This window comes from Periplaneta americana, chromosome 12 (assembly GCF_040183065.1).
Source record: "Periplaneta americana isolate PAMFEO1 chromosome 12, P.americana_PAMFEO1_priV1, whole genome shotgun sequence".
Taxonomy (NCBI): domain Eukaryota; kingdom Metazoa; phylum Arthropoda; class Insecta; order Blattodea; family Blattidae; genus Periplaneta; species Periplaneta americana.
Window position 1 is genome coordinate 49,824,865 of NC_091128.1, and position 26,089 is coordinate 49,850,953.

The window sequence follows — 26,089 nt, forward strand, 5'->3', positions numbered from 1 at the left end:
GAATCTTTTGGCGAATCCTCGGACCTCACCTCATCTCACTACATCTCGCCAATATATTGTAAAAATAATTGCACAAAATTGTAAAAATTGTAGAAAATTACTATATTGTAAAACTGTAAAAATTTGTAAAATTTGTAATTGTAATATTGTAAAATTTTGACTTGTTCCATATCTTAAAGCTTCATTGCTCATGTAAGATCTATGGAATAAAATAAATGAATGAATGAATGAATGAATGAACTTCGTCTTACAAATCTTTTCATGGAACACCTAACAACCAACCACCTCATGTGATGTGAATGCAGTGTCAGACTTTGGAAGGCTTTCAGAAAATACGAACCTTTCATTATGAAATTACAATGTGCCTAAACCATTAGTCTCAAGTACATTTCCTTAAACGAGCATATAACATTTGAATTTATTTCCCCTGTTTGAAAACTATATTTGACATGCTAATGTTAATATCAGTCAACTACAATAGATATGTCTCTTATTAATAAAGTGAAATGTGACATAAAAGAAGGGCATTTTATAAAAACAGATATACTATGAGCTGATATTGAAAAATGCAAAATTGTTTTTTTCTATTATTACTTCCACTGAAATAAAATTAATTACAATGAATGTTATATGAAACATATTAATGGTTCTCATTCCTTCCACAACTTATTTGCAGACTTCATATGTAGTAGAATTTTATTATACTGGTAGCTGTTCCATGAAAAGATACGTATTCTTTCCTTACTATGATGATCATGAAGGAAAAGGCAGGTGACAGACAGGAATATATCACAGAAAGATTAGTTGTTCAATAATTTATTGAAGTGATGTTTGTATCCAGTACACATTAATGTAAGTAGGCCCTACTGATCTGCCTTGTTTTTTAATAACATAACAAAGTGGAGCTTTTCTCTTGCAGAGTTTCCAATTATGTGAATATGAAGGAATAATTGTTCCTGACGCTCGTTTCACTCTAGACTTCGTTAGTTTCTTCATTCGAAACGCATCTGGAAAAAAGAAACAGCATTAGGAACGAATTTAATTATTAATGAATCATGAGCTTATATTCATGAGAATAAGATAAATGGAAAATACTGAATTTGAAGAGCTAAATTTCCCTTTGTTACACAACAATTTTTTTTCTTCTTTTTAAATTATTGTAGAGGAAGAAGTTTCAGTATAATGTAGTTAAATCAGTCTTTTGTTTCTATTTCTCTACTGTAGCAGTAGTGTTTTGGGAGAGTAAAAATAGATAAGCCTAATTATGATGAAGATATTTCACATATACACTTTACACACTTTAAATTTACTTTCTTAAGCAGACACGGGATTTTTTTGTATGTTTGTCAAGCCAATCGTAAAAAATTAGATTAATTTTGTGTTTAAGTTATTTACACTATATAACTATTACAAATAAGATATGTGCTACAATTAAAGTAGGCATATTATTTCTCGGAACACGTGATCAAAATGTACTTCAACATATTGAAGACATTAGACCAGAGTTTTTCAACCTTTTCAACATGTGGCACACTAAAGTTGTAAATTAAAATCCTGCGGCACCCTCATTTCATTTAAATGAGTGGTTTCTAACTAGGGGGGAATTTTTTTCATAAAATCAAGTACAATACAATGCTTTTTAAGGTTTGTCCATAGTGACACTTGTGGTGCACAATGTTGCAGTTGGAGTCTCCCGTTTCCCCATATTAGGGATCTAATTATACCATCAAAATTTCTCCATTTCGTCGACATTCAATAGCATTCCCCGAACAGGGTTGCCAGATTGTGATGAGTACTAGTCGCCGATATGAGAATTCTATGTAGCCTGAAGTCGACTTAATTTTATTGTTATCCAAGGGGTTATTATATCTTGAAGATATACCCAATATTTAGAAATAAGTTGGTGTTTAGTTAACTGTCCGAAGACAGGTTTGAACCCCAAAAGTGAGACCAATGAAAAATCACTCATCAGGCTACTAAGCCAGAAGATAATGTGGTTGTGTGGTCAGTTCCTTTCCCTCTCCATTGCATACATCACTGACTAATTACATATTATACTAATCAGACTTCAGATGTATAGGCTTGCAAAGAATTGTTTTCCTTCTGACATACCGTCAAGTAAGACATACTGCGTGATAATAGGTGTACATATCAGCCAGAACCTCAATCAGAAGTAGAATAAGTTGTATTGTCTTAAATTTTTCGGATTTAGAATTATATGTAGTGCAATTGGTGATAACCCAATAAAACTATCTTGTCAATAATAATATCCACACAATAATTATACTTCAAACTTTTTTTTTAAACTGAGGAAAATTCTCCCAGGCTTTGCGATATTGTTTGTCATATTTAATGTCAGTGCAGTAGATCTAGTAAGGTGGCAGTGACTGCTCGTAGTGTCCTCTTCCTTAAATTCAAATTCAATTCAAGGCTGGTACAATTTTCTAAAGCTACGGTCACACGTCGCTACTTTTGCTGCGCAACTTTTGTACTGCAGCTGCAGAAGTTGCGTGTCGTGTTCACACATAAGCCAAAAGTAGCGCGCTGCGCGCTACTTTTCGTGCTGCGCAACCCGAGTGCAGCAAATGTTGCACGTGGAGGTTGCGAGTCTGTTCACACCTGAGAGGATGTTCACTCACAAGGCGCTACTTTTGCAGCCGCAGTCATGCTGCAGGTTTCCATCTCCGTGTTGACTTCTCAATACCGGTATACATTTTGTGGTTATGTTCGCATTATTAATAAACTCATGCGAAAGCTTACTTATCTATTATTTGCTTTTCTGTCCTAACTAGTATTCAGAACTTGGCATTCTTTTTACTATAAAGCTTTTGAAAACGCCTATATACTTAAATGATAACCAACAGCACATTCACGTAATCAATGTTGGCAACCCTCCTGTTTGAAACTACGCTACAGGTAATTAAAAAAGTGAATTATATCGTCACCAAATATGCTCAGACTGTGTTGTGCATTTAATAACTGTTACAAATAATTTATTTTCATCACATCTAACATTAAAATACACCCCAACAATAAAAGTATCATTGGCACATTTGGGTGGCAACACTGGTCACAACCGCAGCAAAAGTTTCAACAAAACCGATATCAAAAATGCTGCGGCTGCAACCCTGAGAACCCTGTTCACACGTCGCTACTTTTAAGCTGCGTGCAGTATGGAAAAGTAACGCGCAGCAGGTTCGGCAGCCGCTACTTTTTGGGATGCACAGTTGTTCACACGTCGCAGTACAAGAGTTGCGCAGTTTTTTTTGTACTGCATTGCTGCAAAAGTAGCGATGTGTTACCGTACCTTAACTTTACTGATCTGGAAACCCTGGCTATGCGTCAGTCATTCTCTTCTCTGCTTATGGCACAACACTGTGTTTACTGAATGTTGACTTATGGACTTGACTGCTTTCGCTGAAAGATGACTCTTGTGGACTCACTTTTTTTGCTACTCTTTTCACTTTTATTTTTCCAATTTTGCTACAACTACCTTTACTACAGTAGAATCCCTTTTTAACGAATCTCCAAGGGATTATTTTTCTTTTCCATAAATAAGGGTTTTTCCTAAAAGGAGGTTCACATAAATTGAGAAGGAAATGCTAAAATAATTAGTACTAACATGTATTAATATGTATAACTGATTCAGAAGAAAACAATAAGAATTATCACAGAAGTACCAAGCAAATCACATTGTAAACCACTATTCATACAGGAGTCAATCTTAACAGTTGTTAATGAATATATTCTGGAACTCCTTCTTTACATCAAGAAAAATCTTTATGGCTTCACCAGTAGGATGGATAAACATGAGTATAATACTCGGAATAAAGAAAAACTGGACATACCATTTTGCAGACTATCCAAAGTTAAAAGTAGTCCTAACATGTTGGGCTGTAGGATGTTCAACATGTTACCACAGGAAGCACAGGAAGTGTCACTTGACATATTCAAAGTCAAAGTAAAAACGTGGCTTCTTAGAAACCCATTCTATTCTGTGCAAGAATATTTTGAGTTAGAAAATCAAGCTGTAGATATTTTTTAAGTTTCTTTCTCTGAATTTTATTATTATTTTGTAATATATTAGGAAATTCTCATAAATAGTTAAGTTAATTCTTCTTTTATTGTATATAAACGGAGCGCATCAAATAATATTTGTGATCAGTGTGCTACAATTTTCATCTAGATATTAGCCATTTTTGATAATCTTGACTCTCAATTGTAAACTCTAAGGAGTATTTGTGATCATTTTATTTTATCTTTAGTGTTGTAATAGAATATTTTTCATTTTTGCACGATAATTTCACACGTGTAATTTGACAATGTCATTAGTTTTTGCTATAACGACAGCTAATAAATACTATACTATACTATACTATAATATCGTCGGCCTACAAGTGAAACATACTAAGTCAGTTTTTTAGAATTTCAGGTTTTGGATGTTCCTTATGTAAAATTTCGTGAACTTTCGTCTGGTGAAGTCCATTATGTCGTATCTATAATTCTTTATGAGATAATCAATAATTTAAATTTCCAAAGTGCGAAATGAACTAAAATAAACATGTGTAACATACTAAGTCTGTTAGTGGGTTTCACCTGTCAACTTCCGCCTTGTTTTATGCAGAAGAATGTTCGTTACAAATCACTTTCTGAAAAAAAAAAAAATCATTCTCTCCAGAGATTAATATTAGATTATTATCCGGAATATGATCTTCAATATTCTAGTTTTAGATTAAGAAAAGCAGGCATAGGATTTGAATTGTGTATTTTCAATCACTGTATGAAAGTTACAACATTCAAATCTTATCCTTTAGGTAAAGGTAAAGGCAATCCCATGATAGGCCAGGTCGGCCCAGAGGGTGGGTAGCGAGAGGTTAAGCCTCCCTCCTTTACAGACAGTCGGCAAGTTAATAGCAGTAGGGGTGTCAATCCTATGTGCACACTGCCTTTACCCCCAAGAAAATGCGCCTGATACTCATTTCTGTTAGAAGCTGAGTAGACTCTAGGGCCACAGTGCGACTGGAAGGATTAGACCACTGGAAAAATCCATGACCCCATCAGGAATCAAACCCGCGACCTTAGTAGCGTTATACCTTAATCGCGACGCTACTGCATGCCCCCTTAGCCTTTAGGACCTACATTAAAAGCAACACCAGATTGGATATAGTCTAACCCTATGATATGGGATTTTTTTTTATCAAATAACTCAAGGCATTGTATTCACTTGGAAACTTACAATTCAAAACGATTTTGAAGAAATTTATGGTAGTGTAGTTTGGATTTTAATGTTTAACGATAATATATGACAAATAAGAAATTAAAATTTGAAATAACCCATTCATGTTCGGTTTAAAATTTATTTCAATTCAAATTCTTTTCTTAACTTGCAAGTTCACTTAACCTCTCTTATGATTGAACTGCACTGTAACAAATTATTAACTTTTCTTAGAGCTGATACAGTAGTAGATGTTGCTGTAATAATTAATAAAGCTAGTTTATATATTTCATGCTCGATTTTAAATGTTACTTGCATTTACATATGGTGCTATTTCTTGCGCAGGTTTATTAGTAAAGTATAGGCTATTTGTTCTCTCATGAAACCTACCTGCACATCAGGGGAAGAAGGAAGTGAACTGAGAAGCTTCTCTCTCTCTCCCACTATGCTTTTGCTGGTAGCTAGCAAGCTCACTTACACCCACCATATGGTCTTTATAGTTCTTACTGTATGCTATGGCACACACAAGCATTTGGTTTCATGAGCTAACAAATTACCTACAACTGACTACGGACTGGAAGGACACGGATACAATCTGGGAGGATGGTGGAATTTTTCTTATTGCCAGAACTTGCACAATGGCGCCAAGATCCGCTCAGCCTCTTTTCAAATTGAATACTGAGTTTTTTCAGGAGGAGTGTGGTGTGTGATGTGGACTGGGAGAACAGTCCTGCATAGTTCAATATTTGAAACATGAGCTTTGCGTGTTATTGTAATTCTTTTTGGAAAACTTAATATCTTTGAATCTGTTTCCACTTACTTGCATTCTTTATCATTCCAGTCAAAACCAATGGAGCATTCTTCAGTATTTCTGCATTGACACTTGCATTCGTCATCGTTCCAGTATTTATCACCCTTCATCTCACAATCACTCTTCTCTTCCATGTTTATACACTCACAGGCACAGCTATCTCTATTATATTTCTAAATACAAGAAAGTACGTTCATTATTAACATACAACTGTAGGTCTTCTATAGTGAAGAAATTCCTGTTTTAATTGATTATTGATTGGAATTGCACAATTTAATTTAAAAACAATCGAGTGTGTAATTAACATGAAATTAAGTACACAAGACTGTAGAAAATATTTTTATGGAGTATTTAGATATTTTCAGAAGTAGGTAGGCTACTATATGATATCGAAACTCATTTCTTTCATTGGGTCTAAGAAATGTTTTTCTCTTTCTCTGTCATATTTATTCTCCTTGAAACATCGTATTTTTTGTGTGTTTATAAGTAGTTTTCAGAATACCGTTTGCATGGAAATGTTACTTTTTCTTTAACAAAGGAACTGTGAACGATCTAATGTCGAAATCTATTCTCATTGTATTGTATTGTATTTATTAACATTCCATGGAATTCATGCATTGCTTTACAGATAGAATATGGAACAAGTCAAACAACTTAATACTATTATAATGTCTTAATTTATAGTCACAGTCTAGATGAAATATATACAGACGAGATTTACAATATAGTCTACTAGTACAACATATAGTTTTGTATCAATTTCATGAAGTGAAGACCTCCCTCAAAGAATGTTGTATATTGAGGGAGGTCTTCAAGTGTTATTGAATGTCATGAATTCACCTACAGAATAGAAGGCGTGAGAAATTAGGTACCAGTACTTCTTTAATTTGCCCCTAAATAATCTTATGTTTTGAGTTTTATTTTTTATATCGATAGGGAGGCTATTAAAAATTTTTACTGCCATATAACGCACTTCTTTTTGATAGCATGATAGACTTGCTGATGGAGTATGAAAGTCATTTTTTTGACGTGTGTTTATGCTATGAACTGTTGAATTAGTTACAAAGTTTTCACGATTACATACGAGGAAGATTATTAATGAAAAGATATACTGACAAGCCATGGGCATTATTTGTAGTTTTTTGAAAATAGTCCTACAAGATTTCCTAGATTTGGCACCTAATATTATTCTAATTACTCTTTTTTGTAATAGAAATATACTGTTACCGTCTGTGGAATTTTCCCAGAATATTATTCCAAAACTCATTACCGAGTGGAAGTATGCAAAGTATATTGTTTTTAAGGTATTGATATTTACTACCTTTTGCATAGATCTAACAGCAAAAGAAGCTGAATTTAGTTTGGAGGTAATTTCTTTAATATGATTTTTCCAATTTAACACATTATCGATTTTTAAGCCAAGAAATTTGGTTGTTGTTGTTTCTAATAGGAATCTATTGTTAATTATTGCGAGGGATAGTTCGGCCCTCACAACAGAAAGATATTTACATACCATATATGAAATTACCTAACTTTCTGTACTAACTGTATGGGTGTGGAAGCTTACTTGAAATGTTGCATCAAGAAACAACAATGCGTATCGGTACTGGTACTTGAAAGGAGTAGTTGATATGCCATCTTCCTTGAATCACCGCCCTGTCACGTAACATGTGAAGCAAGCTCATGCAATCAATACTCTGCGTGGGCTGAGTGAGTACTACCTATTCAAGGTTGTGGGTAGGTCTACTCAATTTTTTTATAATCTATTGTTCGAACTTTCGTTTCGCAATCTCACAGTTATTGTGGGCAGCTATATTTTTTACATTTTGTCTATTTGCTGTGGAGATCTCACTATGTGAGCATTTTGAAAGTACGTTCCCACATAAACTAATTAACAGTCCCCGTGCAAGTAAATTATATTTAAATATGATATACATTTTTAAGCCTTTATAATTTTTAATTTGTTACGATGATAACATAACCTATGATGAATTTTAAGTTAAGTTTCTTACAAAAAATACATTCAGTGGCGTACAGAATTTTGTCAAAGAAGGAGGGGGGTCATTATTATTAAAATGGTTTAGCCTACAATTTACATTATCGGTGTTTCAAATGTTGTGTGTTATTGTTGTTGTTATTATTATTATCGTTATTATTATCATTATTATTATTATTATTATTATTATTATTATTATTATTATTATTATTATTACTGAAAATATGAAGTCAAATGCACAAAATGTTAAGCGAACTTTTCACAATAAAATCAGAACTCAAATTAACGAATGGGTGAATATTGCTCTTAAAATCGACAATGCATAATATTTAACATATGCAGAACTGTCAAAACAATCTTTTCAATATGTTTCACAACAAGTTAAATTTCATATTGTGTCGGCTTCATTTTATTACAAGGTCATTAGGTTACTAGGCGGTAGGTCTCTCTATAATAAAGATAGCATTGTTATACAGGAATTCGAATGTGCTCCAGCATCAAGCAGAGGGATTATATTGAAGGAGGGGTAGGAGGACTATGCCTTATGTCGATGTAGATTTTGTTACTCTGACAGTGAAAAATTAGAGAAGGGAAAACTATTATGATTGAAAAAAATATTGAAATCTAAATACCGGTATGTCTTTTTTTTTAATTGAAGGGGGAGGTTTGAAACCCGTAAACCCCCTCTTGCGTATGCCCCTGAGTACATACATGTATTTCTTTGTGTTTACAAAGTGATTTGTTCGTAAATAAAAATGTGTAACATGCGCCCAGCATTACTTTCCTGAATGGTCAGTTTTAATATATGTTTAATATAGGGTATGATCGATTTTTTTAACATATGGTATAATACATAAACTTTAAAGAATGACATTTTAATGACTATACTGTATATAATCGGGATATGAATTAAGATTTCTGATGAGGGGGGAATAAAATCCTAGATAGAAGATATCATACATAAAATTATTATTATCCTCATTCAATACGGCTCAATGCTTGGTCGTACTGAGTTGCTTGTCTTGCATCTTGATTATAATAATAATTATATCCATGAGCAGGCTTAAGATAAGATGTGTAATTCCTAAGTTATTGATTATTGTCAGCTTGCTGGTCATGATAACACATTAATATTATTTTATTTGCTTACTTTATAAAGTATACTTGGATTAAAACAATTATATTTTGTGAGGGGGGGGGGGATAGAAGTTATCCCTGGCAGGGATGTTAATATGAATTTATGAGAGGGGGGGGCTAACTTCCCAACAGGAGGGGAAATCCCCCCATCGCCCCGTACATTCGCACTCTGTATATAATGATTATGAAGTAAGTAAAATTTAAATACCGTAGTATGAAATACCTTACCTTATTCTCTCCACAATGTGATTCCATAATTTCACAGTCACAATAGCATTCCTCGTGTTCCTCGATGCTAACTTCACCACAACTCCTCTTGCCTTTATCATACCTATGAACCTAAACAAGTAAGCCATAACCAGTTACTTTATCCTAGCCCTCTTTAGTGTATATGAAATTTCATTATTGTTTGGGTACCGGTATAGTATTGCTGACTAATTTGATAATTATAATAGAGTTAATCTTCGCAGATTTTCTACCTCAGAATCCAGTGTAATACTGTAGTTTTTTCGGGCCATTACACTGCTGAGTGATATGAATTAGCTATGTAGATTTTTGTTATAAGGATGGTGGTGGAGTATTTTTGGCACTATTGATAGATATTTGTGACGTGAGATGCCATGATATCAGTGGTGGTTTGTGGTATAATTTATAGGCGATTGCAGTTAAATTTATATTAATTTTATATTATGTAAACTGTCTTCAAACTGTGCAACGTAGATTTAATTGCGACAGAAAGAAATACTGGTAAGTAACGAAATAAGAGGAAGAGAGTTCCTTTTTACAATGACATTACAAATAAAATATAACTATGTGTAGGATCAGCTGTTATTAAAGTTATAGAAACAATTGAGGAATCTAAAGCACAGTGGGTAGAAGTCCATTTTTCAAAATATCTGAGTTAAGCATAGAAGAGTGAACAATTGATACCGATATTAGATAGGAGAATGAAGCTAAAATTCCCTTTTATTTAGTCCAAAAAGGGTATATATGTTACTCATACAAGTGCTGAATAGGCACTAGTTGTATGTATGTATTTATTTACACTGCAAGTGAGCAAGCACCTGGTGGCAATGGTATACATAATATAAACAATACACAATAAAATTACAATACACAATACAATTATACAATACACACAATTATATACACAATACAATAAGAATACACAATACAATTTAACACAATAATTACAATTAATAATAAAACATAAAATACCTAATTTTACAATACAACCTACATATGTATAGGCCCTACATAAGTTTCAATAGTCTTTCACTTACTCTCATCTCACTCACTGTAGTGGCACTATAACGCATTTCACTGACACTTTAGGACACATTTCACTGACACTTTAGGACACATTTCACTGACACTCTATAACACATTTCATTGACGCTATAAATTATCACTGATTGGAACTATTCACTGACTTCACTGACTCACCTCGCTTCACTGATACAACAGTTCAAATAAGACAAACAATTACACCCTTATTCATACTTATAAACAGAACTACATTTAAGTTAAACATTTCTAGTCTAAGGCCCTCTTACACGCTATTTTTAAATAATTTACAATTCAAACCAAGGGAGTAACTCGTAAGGCTAAGTAAATACATGTCACCTTAAAAAATTAAATGTTAAATGTCACCTTAATTTTAAGTTGCACTTTATACACAACTTTTTAAGTTATTCTTGAATCTCCTTAAGGAAGGAGAGCCCTCAAAGACCGCTGCAGGTAGGTCATTCCAATCATTTATAGTTCTATTTAAAAATGAGAATTTACCTACATCCATTTTCTGTTTCCTACATTTGATTTTAAAATCATGATCGTTCCTACCATAGTACGTTGGCTTTTCTAACCGAGCCGTTATGTCTACCCATGCTTTCTGACCTAGATGTGCTGTATACAATGATGTTATTCTAGTTTTCCTAAGTCTGTTTTCCACAGTTTCCCATTTAAGTTCTTTTATCGTATCGTTTCCATCTTCTCTTTTACCTTTAACAAATGTAGCTGCCCTATACTGGATTCTTTCTAAGGAATTTATCTGATATATTCTATAGGGATCCCAAAATGTAGTTCCGTATTCCATTAATGGTCGCACTAACGTTAGATATGCCATTTCCCTCGATTTGGAGCTAGCCTTTCTCAAGATTCTCATAATAAAGTGAAGTCCCCTTCATGCTTTACCCGTAACATTATCAACATGCTCTCCCCAAGAAAGTTTGGAGTTTAAATACATTCCTAGGTATTTACAACATTGTTCTTGCGGAATTACAACACCACTGAATTCGTAATTAAGACTAGTTTCCTCTCGGGTTTTATAAAATGTTATAGATTTACTTTTAGAACCATTTATTTTCATCCTATGCATTAATGCCCAGTTATAAATTTTACTAGTGAGTAAAGAAAAACTACTTCATCAGTCAGCTTTTTGGTTTGGAGCACAAGGGATATGTTGCAGTTATATTCATCGCACTCCATTCTTTCCATTAGGATGTTACATGATTGCAGTCTGTTTCGACTTAAAAAAAGCTCCCAACGCTAATTTGAGCTGTTATAGAGCTTACTATGCTCGGCATTTGTGGACTTAGAGATGAAAGTGCAGTTTTGTTTATGTGGAATTAAAGCCAAGCGACAAGAGGGTGTACAGAAATTGCTTCCTGTCCGCTCAAATTCATTATGTCCTTGCGAAGCTATTTCACTCTCATGACAGCATTTAACTACGATGTAGGAAGACAAAAGAAGAGTCATTTCATTCTCAAGTTCTGTCTCTATCAGTGCCGGTTCCTCGGGGGAGGGAAGGGAGGAACGTCCTCCTCACATTTTTCTTCTTTTGAAAGTAAATACCAAATAAAATACGTGCCTTGAAATGCGAGGAAGATGCGATAATTTTTAAGTTCACGGCTATCAGAAAACTTCGGTTGATCGAGTTTTAAACGACGCGCGCTCATGTGCTGCTACAAAACTGTGAGAAAGATGCGAGATTGTTTGTGTGGAGGAAAGCCAATCCATTCCTCCTTTACTGCAGTTAACACACATAGACAACGACGCACTAACGGTCAGAGAAAGAAGCAGAGTTTTAAAGCAAGTGAATGAACGGATAGGGAGGAGATCCTCCTCTGAAGCAGGACATGGGCGGGAAATAGAAACCGACTGGTTGTGCAGCAAGCTCGCTACCGCTGCCATCTAACGATGTTCCATTCAATCAGACTGTAACATATCTAGGAAGAGGCACAATAAAAACAATCTTAACGCAAAGCTATGAAAGACATCATAAATCTTTTTTTTTTATTATAAATCAAACATATTATTCTTTGCACTTTATATAGGCTACTATTCATGGTTTGAAACTTTCAAGGTTGTTTGAAAGTTAAAGTTGGGTTTATATAAAACAAAGAGAAAGTAGTTAGTTCTACGTTAGTATCGCAGATCTTTTTGTCCCCTGAAATTCACTTCCATTCATTGTCTACTAGACAGGGCAACAGCCAAGTTGTCAATTTTGTACAAATATATTTGAAATTGAAAGTAGGTACTCCAAACCACATTATTTTTAACATAAAAAAGTAATCGGCCACCGACTTTACAAGACCTGACATTCTTCAAAAGCATGTGATAGTGAACTTGTAAAATATACATGTGGCAACACAGACCACGTGGGTGGGTGCAGTGTTCTCGCTTTCTTCAGATTATTTCCCATTCTCATTTCCGTAAAACGGTTCCGATTACGTGTTAGTAGCTATATTTTCTTCCAACACGTGTGATGCTGTAGTGTGCTCGAAAAATGCTGCGAGGTTGTGCATTTGCTTGTAATATTGTTAATTTGTGCAATTATTCAACAATGAATGAAAGTGAAAACAAAATCTTTTGGAAAATTTAGGAAACTCAGTTTACGGGAACAGATTACTGCTATACAGAAGGGAAGGCCAACCCCAACACTACCTGGTCTTACATGTATGCACGTAGGCTAATTTGTAGCATGTTTCATTCAAGAAAGTGTCATTTCGTGCTGTTAACTTCTTTCCTCCTCTTAAGAAATACGCAGGAGCCGCCACTGATCTCTATGTTATCCATAACACTAATATCCAGACTGTTAATCACAAATTCATAATTTTTGTAATCCATTCAGGAAATGTGATCAGAATTTTGGAATAATAGAAAATGCTAAGAAGAATAGTGATTGAAAGGTGTTTGTTCCAGAAGACATAGTGTAACGGATTTACTGCATTTCCGAAGTAAAATGAGGTTTTGTAGCACTTTGGTACTCCTACTAAAACAGAACATTTACACATCTTGATTACACAACTTTTAACACTGTATCACTTCGGAATATGTATGATAAGACTTTCTTGTGTTAAATCTTAACGTACCTTGTTTACATGTTTCGACCTATTTATGGGTCATCTTCAGAACTGGTCGTTGTTGGTCTTGGCGCCTCTTGTTTCCTGTGAGGTTGCGTTCGTAGTGTAGAGTCAAAGAGTGTATGTGTTTTGAAATTGAGTTGTGTGTTGAGAATATCGTTGGGATGTGTTTTCGTGTGTCTGTATATTTCATATTGTTCTAGTGTGTTGAGTTTCTGGCCTTTTGGTTGGATGTGCAGTATTTCCAGGTCTGTGTTGATGTGTCTGTAGGTGTGGTTGGCATTTGTGATGTGTTCTGCATATGTGGAGGTGTTTTGTAATTTTGTTATGGCTGTGATGTGTTCTTCGTAACGTGTTTGAAATGATCTGCGTGTCTGTCCTATGTAGAAGTTGTTGCAGGTGTTACATTTGAGTTTGTATACGCGTGTGTGGTTGTATTTGTTTGTTTGTCTTGTTTGTGTGTTGAGGTGTTTTTGTAGAGTGTTATTTGTTCTGTATGCGATGTTGTAATTTAATTTCTTGAATGAGGTTCCAATTTTATGTGTTTTTATTTTCGTGTGTTAGTGTGAAAACACACCCCAACTATATTCTCAACACACAACTCAATTTCAAAACACATACACTCTTTGACTCTACACTAAGAACGCACCCTCACAGGAAACAAGAGGCGCCAAGACCAACAATGACCAGTTCTGAAGATGATCCAAAATAGGCGAAACATGTTAACAGTACGTTAAAATTTAACACAAGAAAGTCTTATCATACATATTCCGAAGAGAACATTTACATTTTCTGCTCAAAGTGGTGACCATTGAAATTAATGCATAATTAAAATCTTTGGATGTATGCCACTCTAGATTGTTCTAATGTGCCCTACTGAATGAATGTATAAACCACCAATAATACGATGCTACATGTCCTCTGATGAGATTTGAACATTTCGATAGACAGCGTCTTTGACTGTTCTCGAAAGAAAAAGGTCCAGTGGCATAAGGTGAGGAGAACGAGCAGGCCAATTAAGTGGTTTACCAAGTCCAATCCACCTACCAGGTTATTTTTGATCCAGAACACGACGGGTTCTAAGTGCTGGGCATCTATCATGCTCGTACCAAATAACCGTTCTATTCCTTAAAGGTACTAGTTGTTTTTATTGTTGTTGTACCAGTATGGCCGTAAAAAGATGAGGGAGAATGGTTCTTAAGAATCTGGCACATCTGCCATTTAGAGTACCATTTATGAAATAAGGCCGAATTACGATATTACAATGCTACGAAGTGCTACAAAGTGTCATTTTTTACTTCGGATTTGCAGTAAATACGTACACTGTGAGTTCCAAATTTTTGCGCCCCTTAATGCTTTGTTTATTAGTATGTTACATTGTGATACATTTTTAAATAGATCTTGGAAGAGGTTAAATGATTAATTGAATACAAAGTACACGGTGACATAAAAAAATTAAGTCATTACTCAGGTCTCCTTAATGAACTAGGTTAAAAGAAAGATATACCCATAGCATTAATTCCCCATTGTTCTTAAACAACTTTTGTTTAAAACAGTTTTTCATATGGAGTCTGGGAAAAAATGATTTTGGCTGAGCAAAATAAATGAAACACGCTGTATGTTTCAAAGTCTTTAACTTTTTTCATGCTCTTAAATTTGTTTGAATTTAGATTGCAATTTTTAATTTATACAATCATTTTTAATATATTTATTAAATTTTTACATTTTATTAAATCTGCAAAATAGTGTGGAACACAAAGGAATAAGTGCAACATCTTATTATAAAATGGTTATTTTTAACATCTTAAATTTAATTTTTTTTTTCAAAATATGAAGTGAACTACTTCACGTGACAAAAACTCAATATGTATTTATTTTCCATTGTCACTTAACTTTAAACTCATTTTTGTCAACATTACGTGTATGTCATTTATATTTCTTGTGCTTTAGACTCCTCAAATAAAATATCAAACAATTCTGTACCAATATAAAACATCATCCTTGAAAACACTCAGTCCTACTTGAAACGAAAGTCCATCCTACATTCTATGCCATGAGCGAGTTTTTCCATATATAACTTCATTGTTGAAATTGGAAATGTTCATGATAAAGTCTTTTTCCATTGAAATCATTGCTAGTGCCTCTAGCCTATGTTGTTCCATGGTATTCCTCACAAATGTTTTTATCGTCTTCAATGTAGAAAAAGAATGCATAGCCTTTGAAGTCATTATCGGAATGATTGTGGGCTGTTGACAGTTTTTACAGCTTCACACATTCACTGAAAGTGATTTCCAAGTTGTTTACAACCATGAAATCATACAAACAGTCTGAGACATAGAATGAAATTATTTGATGCTGTAAATTATGACTAACTCTGTATTCTTCTGTATCGGAACTAAAATTACTTTTGTATGACACCTGATATATATTTTATATTAATTTTATTATGTCTTCCCGAAAAGATGAGATGATGTATTCATGGATACGAATAGAACATTGTTACGAAAGAAAATACTTACACTGACAACTTTCATTTTCTTCTTCTTGGGTTGACATGTTATGCCTTTCGAACATGTACCCGAACATCGCTTAACCTTTATTGTTGATGGAATGTACTGAAAATGGAAAATGACTATAAGAAAAATTCTTGAAGTCGAAATCTAAATGATTTTAAAGTACTACTGATAGTACCTCATTTTCGTTCATCTGCTTACTGTAGCTTTGTATGTTTTCAAAGTCTATAATTGCATACCGTAATATAATTCAATTGAAAATCTCCCTGGAATAAGGATGTAACCAACAAAACTACAATGAAATTCATGTTTCAGAAGAAAGGAAAATAATTAGTGGGGAATATTTCATTAGGCCTATATTTACTATCATAACGATTTGACTAAACAAGGATTCAAGTTTATTCAGCTATTGAATGTAATAATTTATTGTTATAAATAATTCATTCTTTCATGCCCAAGGGCAGGTCTTTCACTGCAAACCCAGCATTCTCCAGTCTTTCCTATCTTCTGTCTTCTTCTTAGTCTCCCATATGATCCATACATCTTAATGTCGTCTATCATCTGATATCTTCTTCTGCCACGAACTCTTCTCCCGTTCACCATTCCTTCCAGTGCATCCTTCAGAAGGCAGTTTCTTCTCAATTAGTGACTCAGCCAATTCCTTTTCCTCTTTCTGATCAGTTTCAGCATAATTATTTCTTCATCCACTCTTTCCAACACAGCCTCGTTTTTTACTCTGTCTGTCCATTTCACATGCTCCATCCTTCTCCATATCCACATTTCATATGCTTCTATTCACTTCTCTTCACGTCGTCGTAATGTCCATGTTTCTGCTCCATACAATGCTACACTCTACACAAAGCACTTCACTACTCTCTTCCTTAGTAAATCCTTTAAAATTACTTTCCCTCCTAAGACCCATATTCAAATAATTTGATGTTAAGTTTACATCCTTTTTTCCAGGGAGGACTTCAATTATAATAGAAATATGTAGCCTCAAAATGTATCTGAATTGAAGTAGATAATAATAATAATAATAATAATAATAATAATAATAATAATAATAATAATAATAATAATAATATTGATTTGTCAGAAACCAGTGTACAAGGCCTGGATATGACATCGTCAGGTTCGATAATATACACACGCACACATACACAAACAAATAAACTTAGCACAAATAAATATAAACAAATAAACAAATAATTATAAGCAAATAAACAAACACTGAGAAATGAACAAAACAAACACTTAGAAGTAAACAAAATAAACACTGAGAAATAAATAGAGTATGATGTATGTTAACACATTTATATAAGGACAAAAGGAATAATTAATATACAAAGAGACAAATTAAAATATAAAGAAAGGGTTACAGTTCTAAAATACAATATTTACATCACATTCCATGAATTCATTCACTGAATAGAAAGGTCTGTTCAGCACCCATCTATGTATGCAGAACTTAAACCTATTTATTGGTATCTTTCTCGCCTCCAATGGTAGCTTATTAAATATATTTATGCCATTAAAAAAAGCAAGTATTTGAGCTCACGCTCAATCTGCACCTAGTGTAATCTAATTTATATTTATTTCTAGTGTTAAAGGAATGTAACTTATATCTGAAGTTGCGGAAACAAATGGTATAGACTATATTTTATACGGTACATTTCGAGAAACGAAAGTCTTATTAAAATCGATATAAGAATTTATACAACATGCTATTTGTAAATGAATATTATATGAATCTGAAGAACATTCATGGGAATGTAATTCTGTAAGGAGCAAAATAACAGTAAAACAACGGACACTGATCAAAATGTTACAGAGCACGGGAAACATGAAGTTAATGTAAAGGAGGTTTATAAGTTACAGTACTTGTTTCTTTGTCTGAGGAAGTGAAAGAGCTAAGGAGAGTAGGTAAAGACAGGGAAATTGAATTAGGAAAGTCTTTGGAACTTGCACATGAAAAACTTGATGCAAATATTGAATTACTACAAAAGCATGCCGATATTATTGCTGCATGTATGCAGGAAGTGGAACAATTAAAAATTGCGAACAGTAAGTTACGTGAAGAAAATACTGAATTGAGAATGAAACTCATTGATCTTGAGCAGTACTCAAGAGTGAACATGGTCGAAATTCACGGAGTGCCTGAGAAACCTGCAGAAAATCCTACTACTGTTGTGCAAGATGTAGGAAGAGTCCTTGGTCTTGAAATCAAAGATGAATTTATTGATGCTTGTCACCGTCTGAAATCCAGGTCTGACACTCTAGTCCCTGCTATTGTAGTTAAATGCACTCATCGGCGGTTTAAAGAAGATATTCTGAAGCAACGAAGAGTGAAGCGTAACCTCAACACCCTTGCTTTAGGCTACAACTTCAATAATCCAGTCTACATCAATGAATCTCTCTGCAGTGACAAGAGGAAACTCTTGGCCAAGGCTCTTGAAGCAAGAAGACTTAAAAACGCCAAGTATGTATGGATAAGAAACGGAAATATATTTCTCTGTCTTCATGATCAATCTCCTGTTTTCCAAATTAGAAGTGAAATCGATATTACTAAATTTATTGAATCTCATTGAGTGCAGTAACTAATTTTACTATTTATTATCAGAATGTTAGAAGTCTTAAGACAAAAAGTAATGATTTTTTTAGTAATGTGCTTTGTAATAATTTTACTGTAATAGCATTAACTGAAACTTGGTTAAATAATTCATTTTATAATTCTGAAGTCATTGATGACAGGTATATTGTTTTTAGGAATGACAGATCTGCTAATACTTCAAAGAAAAAACATGGAGGGGGAGTACTATTAGCTATAAAATCCCCGTTCGAAGTTGAACCTAGTTTCGAAACAGAAAATACTTTGGAATGTATTTGGGTTAAATTATTTTATAATCATTCGAAATATTTAATTTGTTTATTATATTTCCCACCCAATTCAACAACTGAAATTCACAATAACTTTTTTGAAATCTTTTATAAAAATTACAAGTTTTTTCCTGACAGTAAAATTTTGATTTTGGGAGACTTTAACATACCTGAAATTATTAATGATACATATGATCTGTCGAGAGGATCGCTTAAAGCAAGAGAGTTAATGAAATTTATGAATTTATTCAATTTAAAATCCTATAATAAAATATCTAATATAAACAATAGAACTCTTGATCTTATAATAAGCAATACAGTATAGAGGTTGAAGAAGAAATTCCGTCTTTAATAGAGATAGATATTAACCATCCTGCATTGTCTGTAACATTTAAATTAGTTAAATTAGTAATTCTGTCAGTCAGTCAATCTGAACAATATAATTTTCATAAAGCTGACTTTGAGAAATTATATCGACTTGTACAACAATGTGACTGGACAAGTATTTATTTTTGTGAGGATGTTGATCTTGCTGATTATATTCCATACTAATATGTATTTTATTATAGATCAATGTGTTCCCAGAACTAAACCATATAAAAATAAGCATCCTTTATGGTTTAATAATAATGTTATAAAAAACTTAAAACTAAAAGAAAAGTTTAGAAAGGAAAAACATATTTCAGAATATTATTTACTGATGTATCAATTTTATCGGAGTCTCACGAAAAATGAAATGAAAAAAGCTTATGATGAACATATCAATAAAATAGACAGTACCAATTTATTTGATTTTAATAATTTATGAACATTTGTTAAAAATAAAAGAAAAACACAAATTACTTGCGTTGCATACAAAACTACGTAAAAATATAATAATTCTTAATATACAGTGTGGATGAGAAGTAACTAGGTATTATTAAATGACTAGAATTTTTAATATCGATGGAATCGTAATGAGACCAATGTGCACATATAGGTCATTAAATAGGATTTAAACTTTCGCCTGTTGGTAGTGCAGACAGTGACCGTAAGAGAAAGTACGTGCAACAATTGCAAAGATGACCGATCACCTGTCTGTTCACTATGGAGTGTGAAATTCCGTTGTTCTTGTACAGAGATGGTGGCGTACAGTGAAGGGAAGGAATGCCACAATCCATCTATAGACAATAAAGAACCGTCATAGGAAGCTAATGGCCACAGGTTCGGTTAAGAATGCAGGAAGAACTGGCCATCCATCCATTTCTCGGTCTGAGGAGAATGTGGCGATTGTGCGGGAAATGTTCAATCGTAGCCTGGCTAAGTCAACACGTCACACAGCTCGCGAAAGCAGATTCACAAGGCACGTGGTACATCAGGTGTTGCAGAAAGAATTGAATTACTGCTCATGGAAATCCCATTACGTGCAGCAGCTGACACCAGAAGACTGCGACCGCAGAATGGAATATGGGGAGTTGATGCTGGGTTGGCACGAGGATTGGCCTTAACTGTTTCAAAACATCCTCTGGAGTGACGAGGTCGTATTTCATGTGGGAGGCTTCGTCAATCGACACAACTGCCATTATTGGGCGGCACAAGACCCTGGTATGACGGTGGAGAAGAAGCAGTCTCGTCCTCAAAAGTGACCATGTGGTGTGGAATAACGGCCACAAATGTCGAGCCATATCTCCTGCATGACATGCGGAACGCTACCATGAGATGTTTGAAGATTACGTTTGGCGGACAGTATCTGGATAGGAAAACATCAACGACATTATCTTCATGCAAAACGGTGCACCATCTCACTTTGAAAATGTTGTGCATACATGGTTGGATGAGAAGTTTCCGGGATGTTAATAGGGTGCTGTGGATCTCACCAGTAGCTTGCAAGAAATCCTGACGTGACACCTTGTGACTTTTTCATTGGGATGGGCAAAAGATGAGGTATACCAGACAAAACCTCGCAGACTGAAAGCATTGGAAGCACAGATTCGGGCTGTTATCACCAATGTTCCACATAACTTCCTTCAGAAGACTGTAGATGCCATTGCCGGCCGCTTGAGGAAATTTGTCGACGCTACAGGTGCCTACGTTGAATTTTGAGGTTTGCATCTGTACTCCCATTTAATAATGTACCGGTACATATAAAATTAATTTCAATAAACTAGCATTGTAAATGTAGATTTTATACGCCTTTTTTAATACCTGTTTACTTTCCGCCCATCCTGTGGCGGTACATTAGTGTAATTTATAAGCATAAACAGTTCATCAGGTGACTAGAAGGTATGAATATGGAGTAATATTCTTAATTCTGTTCTGAAATTTTTCTTTTAGCCCTTCATAGCTTAAGGTAATCATGCAGTGCATTGAAGACTGTAACACATGCATAGTGAACTTTTTTATATAACAGCTGAGGGTAACAGAGGTTAGTCTACAGCTTTTTGAGGAATATATCGGGTATTTAAATTATATATTAATGTTTATAAAGATTTATAACAAATGAATACATATCATTATTTTACTTTGCGTCACACACCAATGGCATAGCTTGTATACGGGTCATTCAATAATTAGTGGCAACATTTGAATTAACAACAAAGAAAACATCTTTGGAACAGTCACATTGTTGCAGTGCTCAGCAGTAATCTCCTCCAACATGAAGAACCCGCCTCCACACCTCAGGGAGACGACGGATGCCATCCACAGCGTCTTGTTGTACTAATCTTCGAACAGACTGCTCTACTGCTGCTACAATTGCCTGTCTGGTTCTAAAGCGAACTCCTCTAAGAGGTAAGTGCAGATTTTCCTCAACTTTAACTTCTTCTTAAGCATGTGAAGAATCGTACCAGGAGCAATTCCAACTTCCCTTGCTAGTTCAATACAAGTCCAACAGCGGTGTTCTTCCAGCAGTGCTCTTATAGCGTTCACATGCACATCATTACTTGCCGATTGCGGTCTGCCAGCTTCACGATTTTTATGAACATCTTCCCTTCCTCTGCGAAATGCATGTGCCCACCTAGCCATGGTACTGTACGATATGGTGAAGTCTCTATACCACAAGCTTCCAGTAATGCTGTATGGCATTGTCGAGCATTCTTGCCTCTTGCAATCTGAATTCTAATGAAGCATCTTTGTTTGTATTTGCTAAACATTTTAGAATACTATAGGTAATAGTCTACAAATTACACTATATTATAAATGAGATTATTGTCTTCAAACTCGCAGATAACACACATCAGATACTATTCTTTCTCATTGTTATCAGTTTGCATCATTTACCACTGATAGCGCCACATACAAACATTGTTGCCACTAATTATTGAATGATCCATGTATTAATAATGAAAACATAGGTACAAAAATGTATTAAAGGCGATCACCTCATAATAGCTTGTACTAACTGTCTAAACCTATCTAACAGTAGACTTATAAAGGATGCGGCAAAACATCCTCCCTAATTTAAAGTTTAAATAAAAAACAGATGGATCAAAATAAGGAAACTGTATTAATATAAATGGTATCTAAACAGTGGGAAATTTAGGTTTACATGCTTAGCCATAGCGATATCAAATGACATGCACAAAAAAACAAGAATTCAATAGGACATTGAATACACGGAAATGACATTAAATTAGTACAAATTGTAATCTGTAACGAATTCCAACTATGCCGTGGACGGGTGAAGAACGTGCTTACACTATGGTATCGTTTCTGGTAAGTGGTAATTCCGTTGTAGCTGCCCAGCGTGCTTTTCGGAGAAGCTTCCAGATTCCCCCTCGTGGTCACTGTTCAAGAATTGTTTGAACATGATTATGAAAATCATTTGAAGTCATGTGCAAACATCCTTCAAAATGTGCCTGAAGATGCTGTGGATCTTTTTAGTGATGAAGCACATTTTCACTTATCGGGATGCGTGAATCATCAAAATTTCCGATATTGGAGTGGACAGAACCCTCGTGAACCTAATGAAAAACCTCTACATAACGACCGTGTTATTGTATGGTGCGCGGTTGCAAGAGTCAGGATACTTGGTCCTTACTTTTTTGAAGAGGATGGTGCTACTGTGACAGTAAACTCTCAGCGCTACACTTTTATGATCAACTTTTTTTGACACCAAGAGTCAATGCACTGCAGATTGACCAGGTATGGTTTCAGCAGGATGGAGCCACCTCTCACACAGCTCAGATTTCTCTCCAAGTCCTGAGACAGATGTTTCCTGGACGCTTAATTTCTTCACTTGGCGACGTCCCTTGGCCAGCACGATCACCAGACCTTGCATCCTGCGATTTTTTTTCTATGGGGGCATCTTAAGGCTGAGGTGTTCAAACATCGGCCGAGGACGTTGCCAGACCCAAGAAATGCAATACAGGAAGAAATTGGTCTTATTCCTCAAGAAATGCTAGTTAGAGTGATGCAGAATTTCCTAAGTCGCATTCAACAATGCATTGATAGTGAAGGACACCACTTGAGAGACACGTTATTCAAAAAATGAAAAATTCCCACTTTTAAGATACCATTCAAATTAATAAAGTTGCCTTATTTTGATCCATCTGTTTTTTATTTACACTTTAAATTAGGGAGGATGTTTTGCCGCACCCTTTATTTTGTGCGTACTTATACCGTATTCTGTAAGAATATTCCATAAAATTAATAGGACAATCTATAATTATAATATAGCCTAATTATAATTGTAAAGTAATTACAATTATGATTATTTTCTTCATACGGGTCTACACATGTTGCTCACATAATTTTCCCATCATATCAACAAATGATTAAATTTGTCCTTGTGTCTCTTATTACATAGTAGAACAAAACTTTAAGTCTTTCTAAGCATGGAGTAGGCTAGGCTATATTCGATTCTTAAGAAAATATATTGCTAGTTTGAGTGACAAAGACTTGAAGATCCATTAAATTCACTGTATGTAGCCTAAGATTACTTACCATGACATCAGGAGATTCTCGTCTGAGTTCCACTGCTACATCTATAGGTTCTTTGCATCTGCTAGCACTCACATGTTCGTTAAATATTTCGTTAAATTCTTTGCTATTACATTTCTCTTCTGAAAGTGATAGATGAGATTTACTAAGCAAACTTTTTTCAACAACAATAAAATTTAAAGAAAACCAGGCAATGTAATTAATTACGTATACCATATCTACGAAGAATTATTACAAGAAATAAAAGAAATACACTTAAACAATAGATACTGATAATTCAGTACAGCCTACAGCATGGAATCAAAACAAGTATTGGAAAAATACCATAAAATCGTATCCAAACTAAGAAAAACTTAAAAACTCAGGTAATGACATTGTTTAGAAGATAGGACCTTCACAAGAATAATGGGGCTCTTTCTCGTTTACAGTTTTCCCTACAAACAATCTGGCCGTAATTTATTTGGAAACTGAAAATAATAACTGCCCCAGTGGCAACTGCTAAACACCAAGCATGTCAAGGACATGGGCAAGCTTATGAACTGCTGCCTGTCAGATTGCACTTTGATTTTGATTGCACCATGGTTTCAGTGAGCGTTGCAGCTTTCAAGAGAAATGTCAGTCAAGGTGTACGTTGTACAGGAAATAAGTTACTACACTAATGTAAAGTTAATACAAGGCTATACAGAACCCTACTAGGATCATTTATTTAGGAAATTTATGTTTCCACAATCATGATAAATTATATTTCTTTGCAGGTATACATGGACAATAATTCTCAATAAAAATTATTTCAAATTTTAACAAAAATAAGTTGAAATATTGCTATATAGTGTCATTCACAAATGACACTACCAATTCATGATTAAATGCGCAGTAGGCTATATCCGGACATCTTTTCAAAATGTTTATATATTGACGAATTTTTCAAAATAAAACTAAAATAATTCAATTTTTTTTTTTACAAACATATACAAATACTCGTATCTGGGTTTGTCTTTATTCGTGAAAGCTTTCATCTCCTAAATGTTTGTGATGTACTCTAGAAATAAACTGTTCACATGTAAAAGTATTCCCAAATATTGACATTAATTCTGTTGTAAACTTAGAAGCGAGATGGAATTTAAATAAATAAATAATAACCAGAGTAAAACTTTTAAAATAGTTAAAAACACAGTGTTATAACTTTTAGTTAGATTTTCAATATTTTAGTAAAATTATGGACTATTTTAGTTTCAGATGCTGTTTTTTTAATCATCAATAATTTTCATCCTCGCATCTTCCACGACATTCTTGTATGATGGGAATTATATACATTGTAATGTCGCTAAACATAAAAATTTCCTACAGGTAATGTATTTTTTTACACATTATAAAATGTGTCTTTCCATAGTGATTGCGGCTTGAAAACTTGAATCTTCATGCTAAGGCTGAATAACAGCTACTGCTGACTCTAAAAATAGTAGTGCGATTTGAGTGCAAATTAACACTCTTCATAATTGCACTGATATCCGTAACGTAATTGAATCTTATAATGAACAAAAATTGGATCAGCTTCCCATAAATAAATGTATAAATATAAAAAAGGAGTTAATTAAGTCTTTTCATCATTCCAGAAAAATAAATTATACATTTTAAAATAAAATAATCAAACAAAATACATAAATTTATAGAACTCTATAGTGTCTATAGGGTCTCCTACCTCTTGCCATCGTGTTGTTTTCAGTACTGTCATCCTCTGAGGAGTTTAGTGCTGAGAGGAATGCGGTTCCTACTAGTCTAGCACGGTACTGGAGTGGGAGGGAACAGTGACAGCGGCAGTCTGGAAGGAAGTACAATCATACTGAAAACATTCGCCCAATTTACGAAAGCAGTATGCCTGTTAGTTTTCTAACGTATTTTTGGCGAGATAGAGATACAACCATTCGTACTTACGTGTTCAGAGAAGGAAAGTATTGTAGACATTTTTATTTATTTATTTATTTATTCACTCATTTATTTATTTATTTATTTTGGTGAAGTTAAGGCCATCACATCACCAGAAATACAAACACAATAAAATAAATAAAAAGAAAAATCATAATACAACTTCAATAATATAAATGAAAAGAAGAATCATACTATAAAATTTAGTGATTACTAGAACTGAATTTAATTTGTAAAGTAATCAATTTAAATATATTGTGCTGCTGAACTCACTTGAGAAGTAAAACTACTTGATTTGTATTTTAAGATATCACCAACAAATGATTTTCACAT

At 34.1% G+C, this 26,089-nt stretch overlaps 1 protein-coding gene across 2 annotated transcripts in view; it reads right to left on the bottom strand.

The window, feature by feature from the left end:
• Positions 1–800: 800 nt before the first annotated feature.
• LOC138710393 (vascular endothelial growth factor A-like) overlaps positions 801–26,089 on the bottom strand; it is a 51,797-nt gene continuing 26,508 nt past the window's right edge. Inside the window, exons 3-8 of one of the 2 annotated variants that reach the window (XM_069841278.1) lie at positions 25,533–25,652; positions 23,837–23,955; positions 16,043–16,138; positions 9,388–9,498; positions 6,036–6,199; positions 801–1,007 (exon numbers count right to left, since the gene is read on the bottom strand). In XM_069841278.1, coding sequence (XP_069697379.1) covers positions 974–1,007; positions 6,036–6,199; positions 9,388–9,498; positions 16,043–16,138; positions 23,837–23,955; positions 25,533–25,652 — 644 coding nt within the window. In that variant the 3' untranslated portion in view covers positions 801–973. The remainder of the gene's footprint in view (positions 1,008–6,035; positions 6,200–9,387; positions 9,499–16,042; positions 16,139–23,836; positions 23,956–25,532; positions 25,653–26,089) is intronic. The other variant, XM_069841279.1, reaches the window with a different exon arrangement.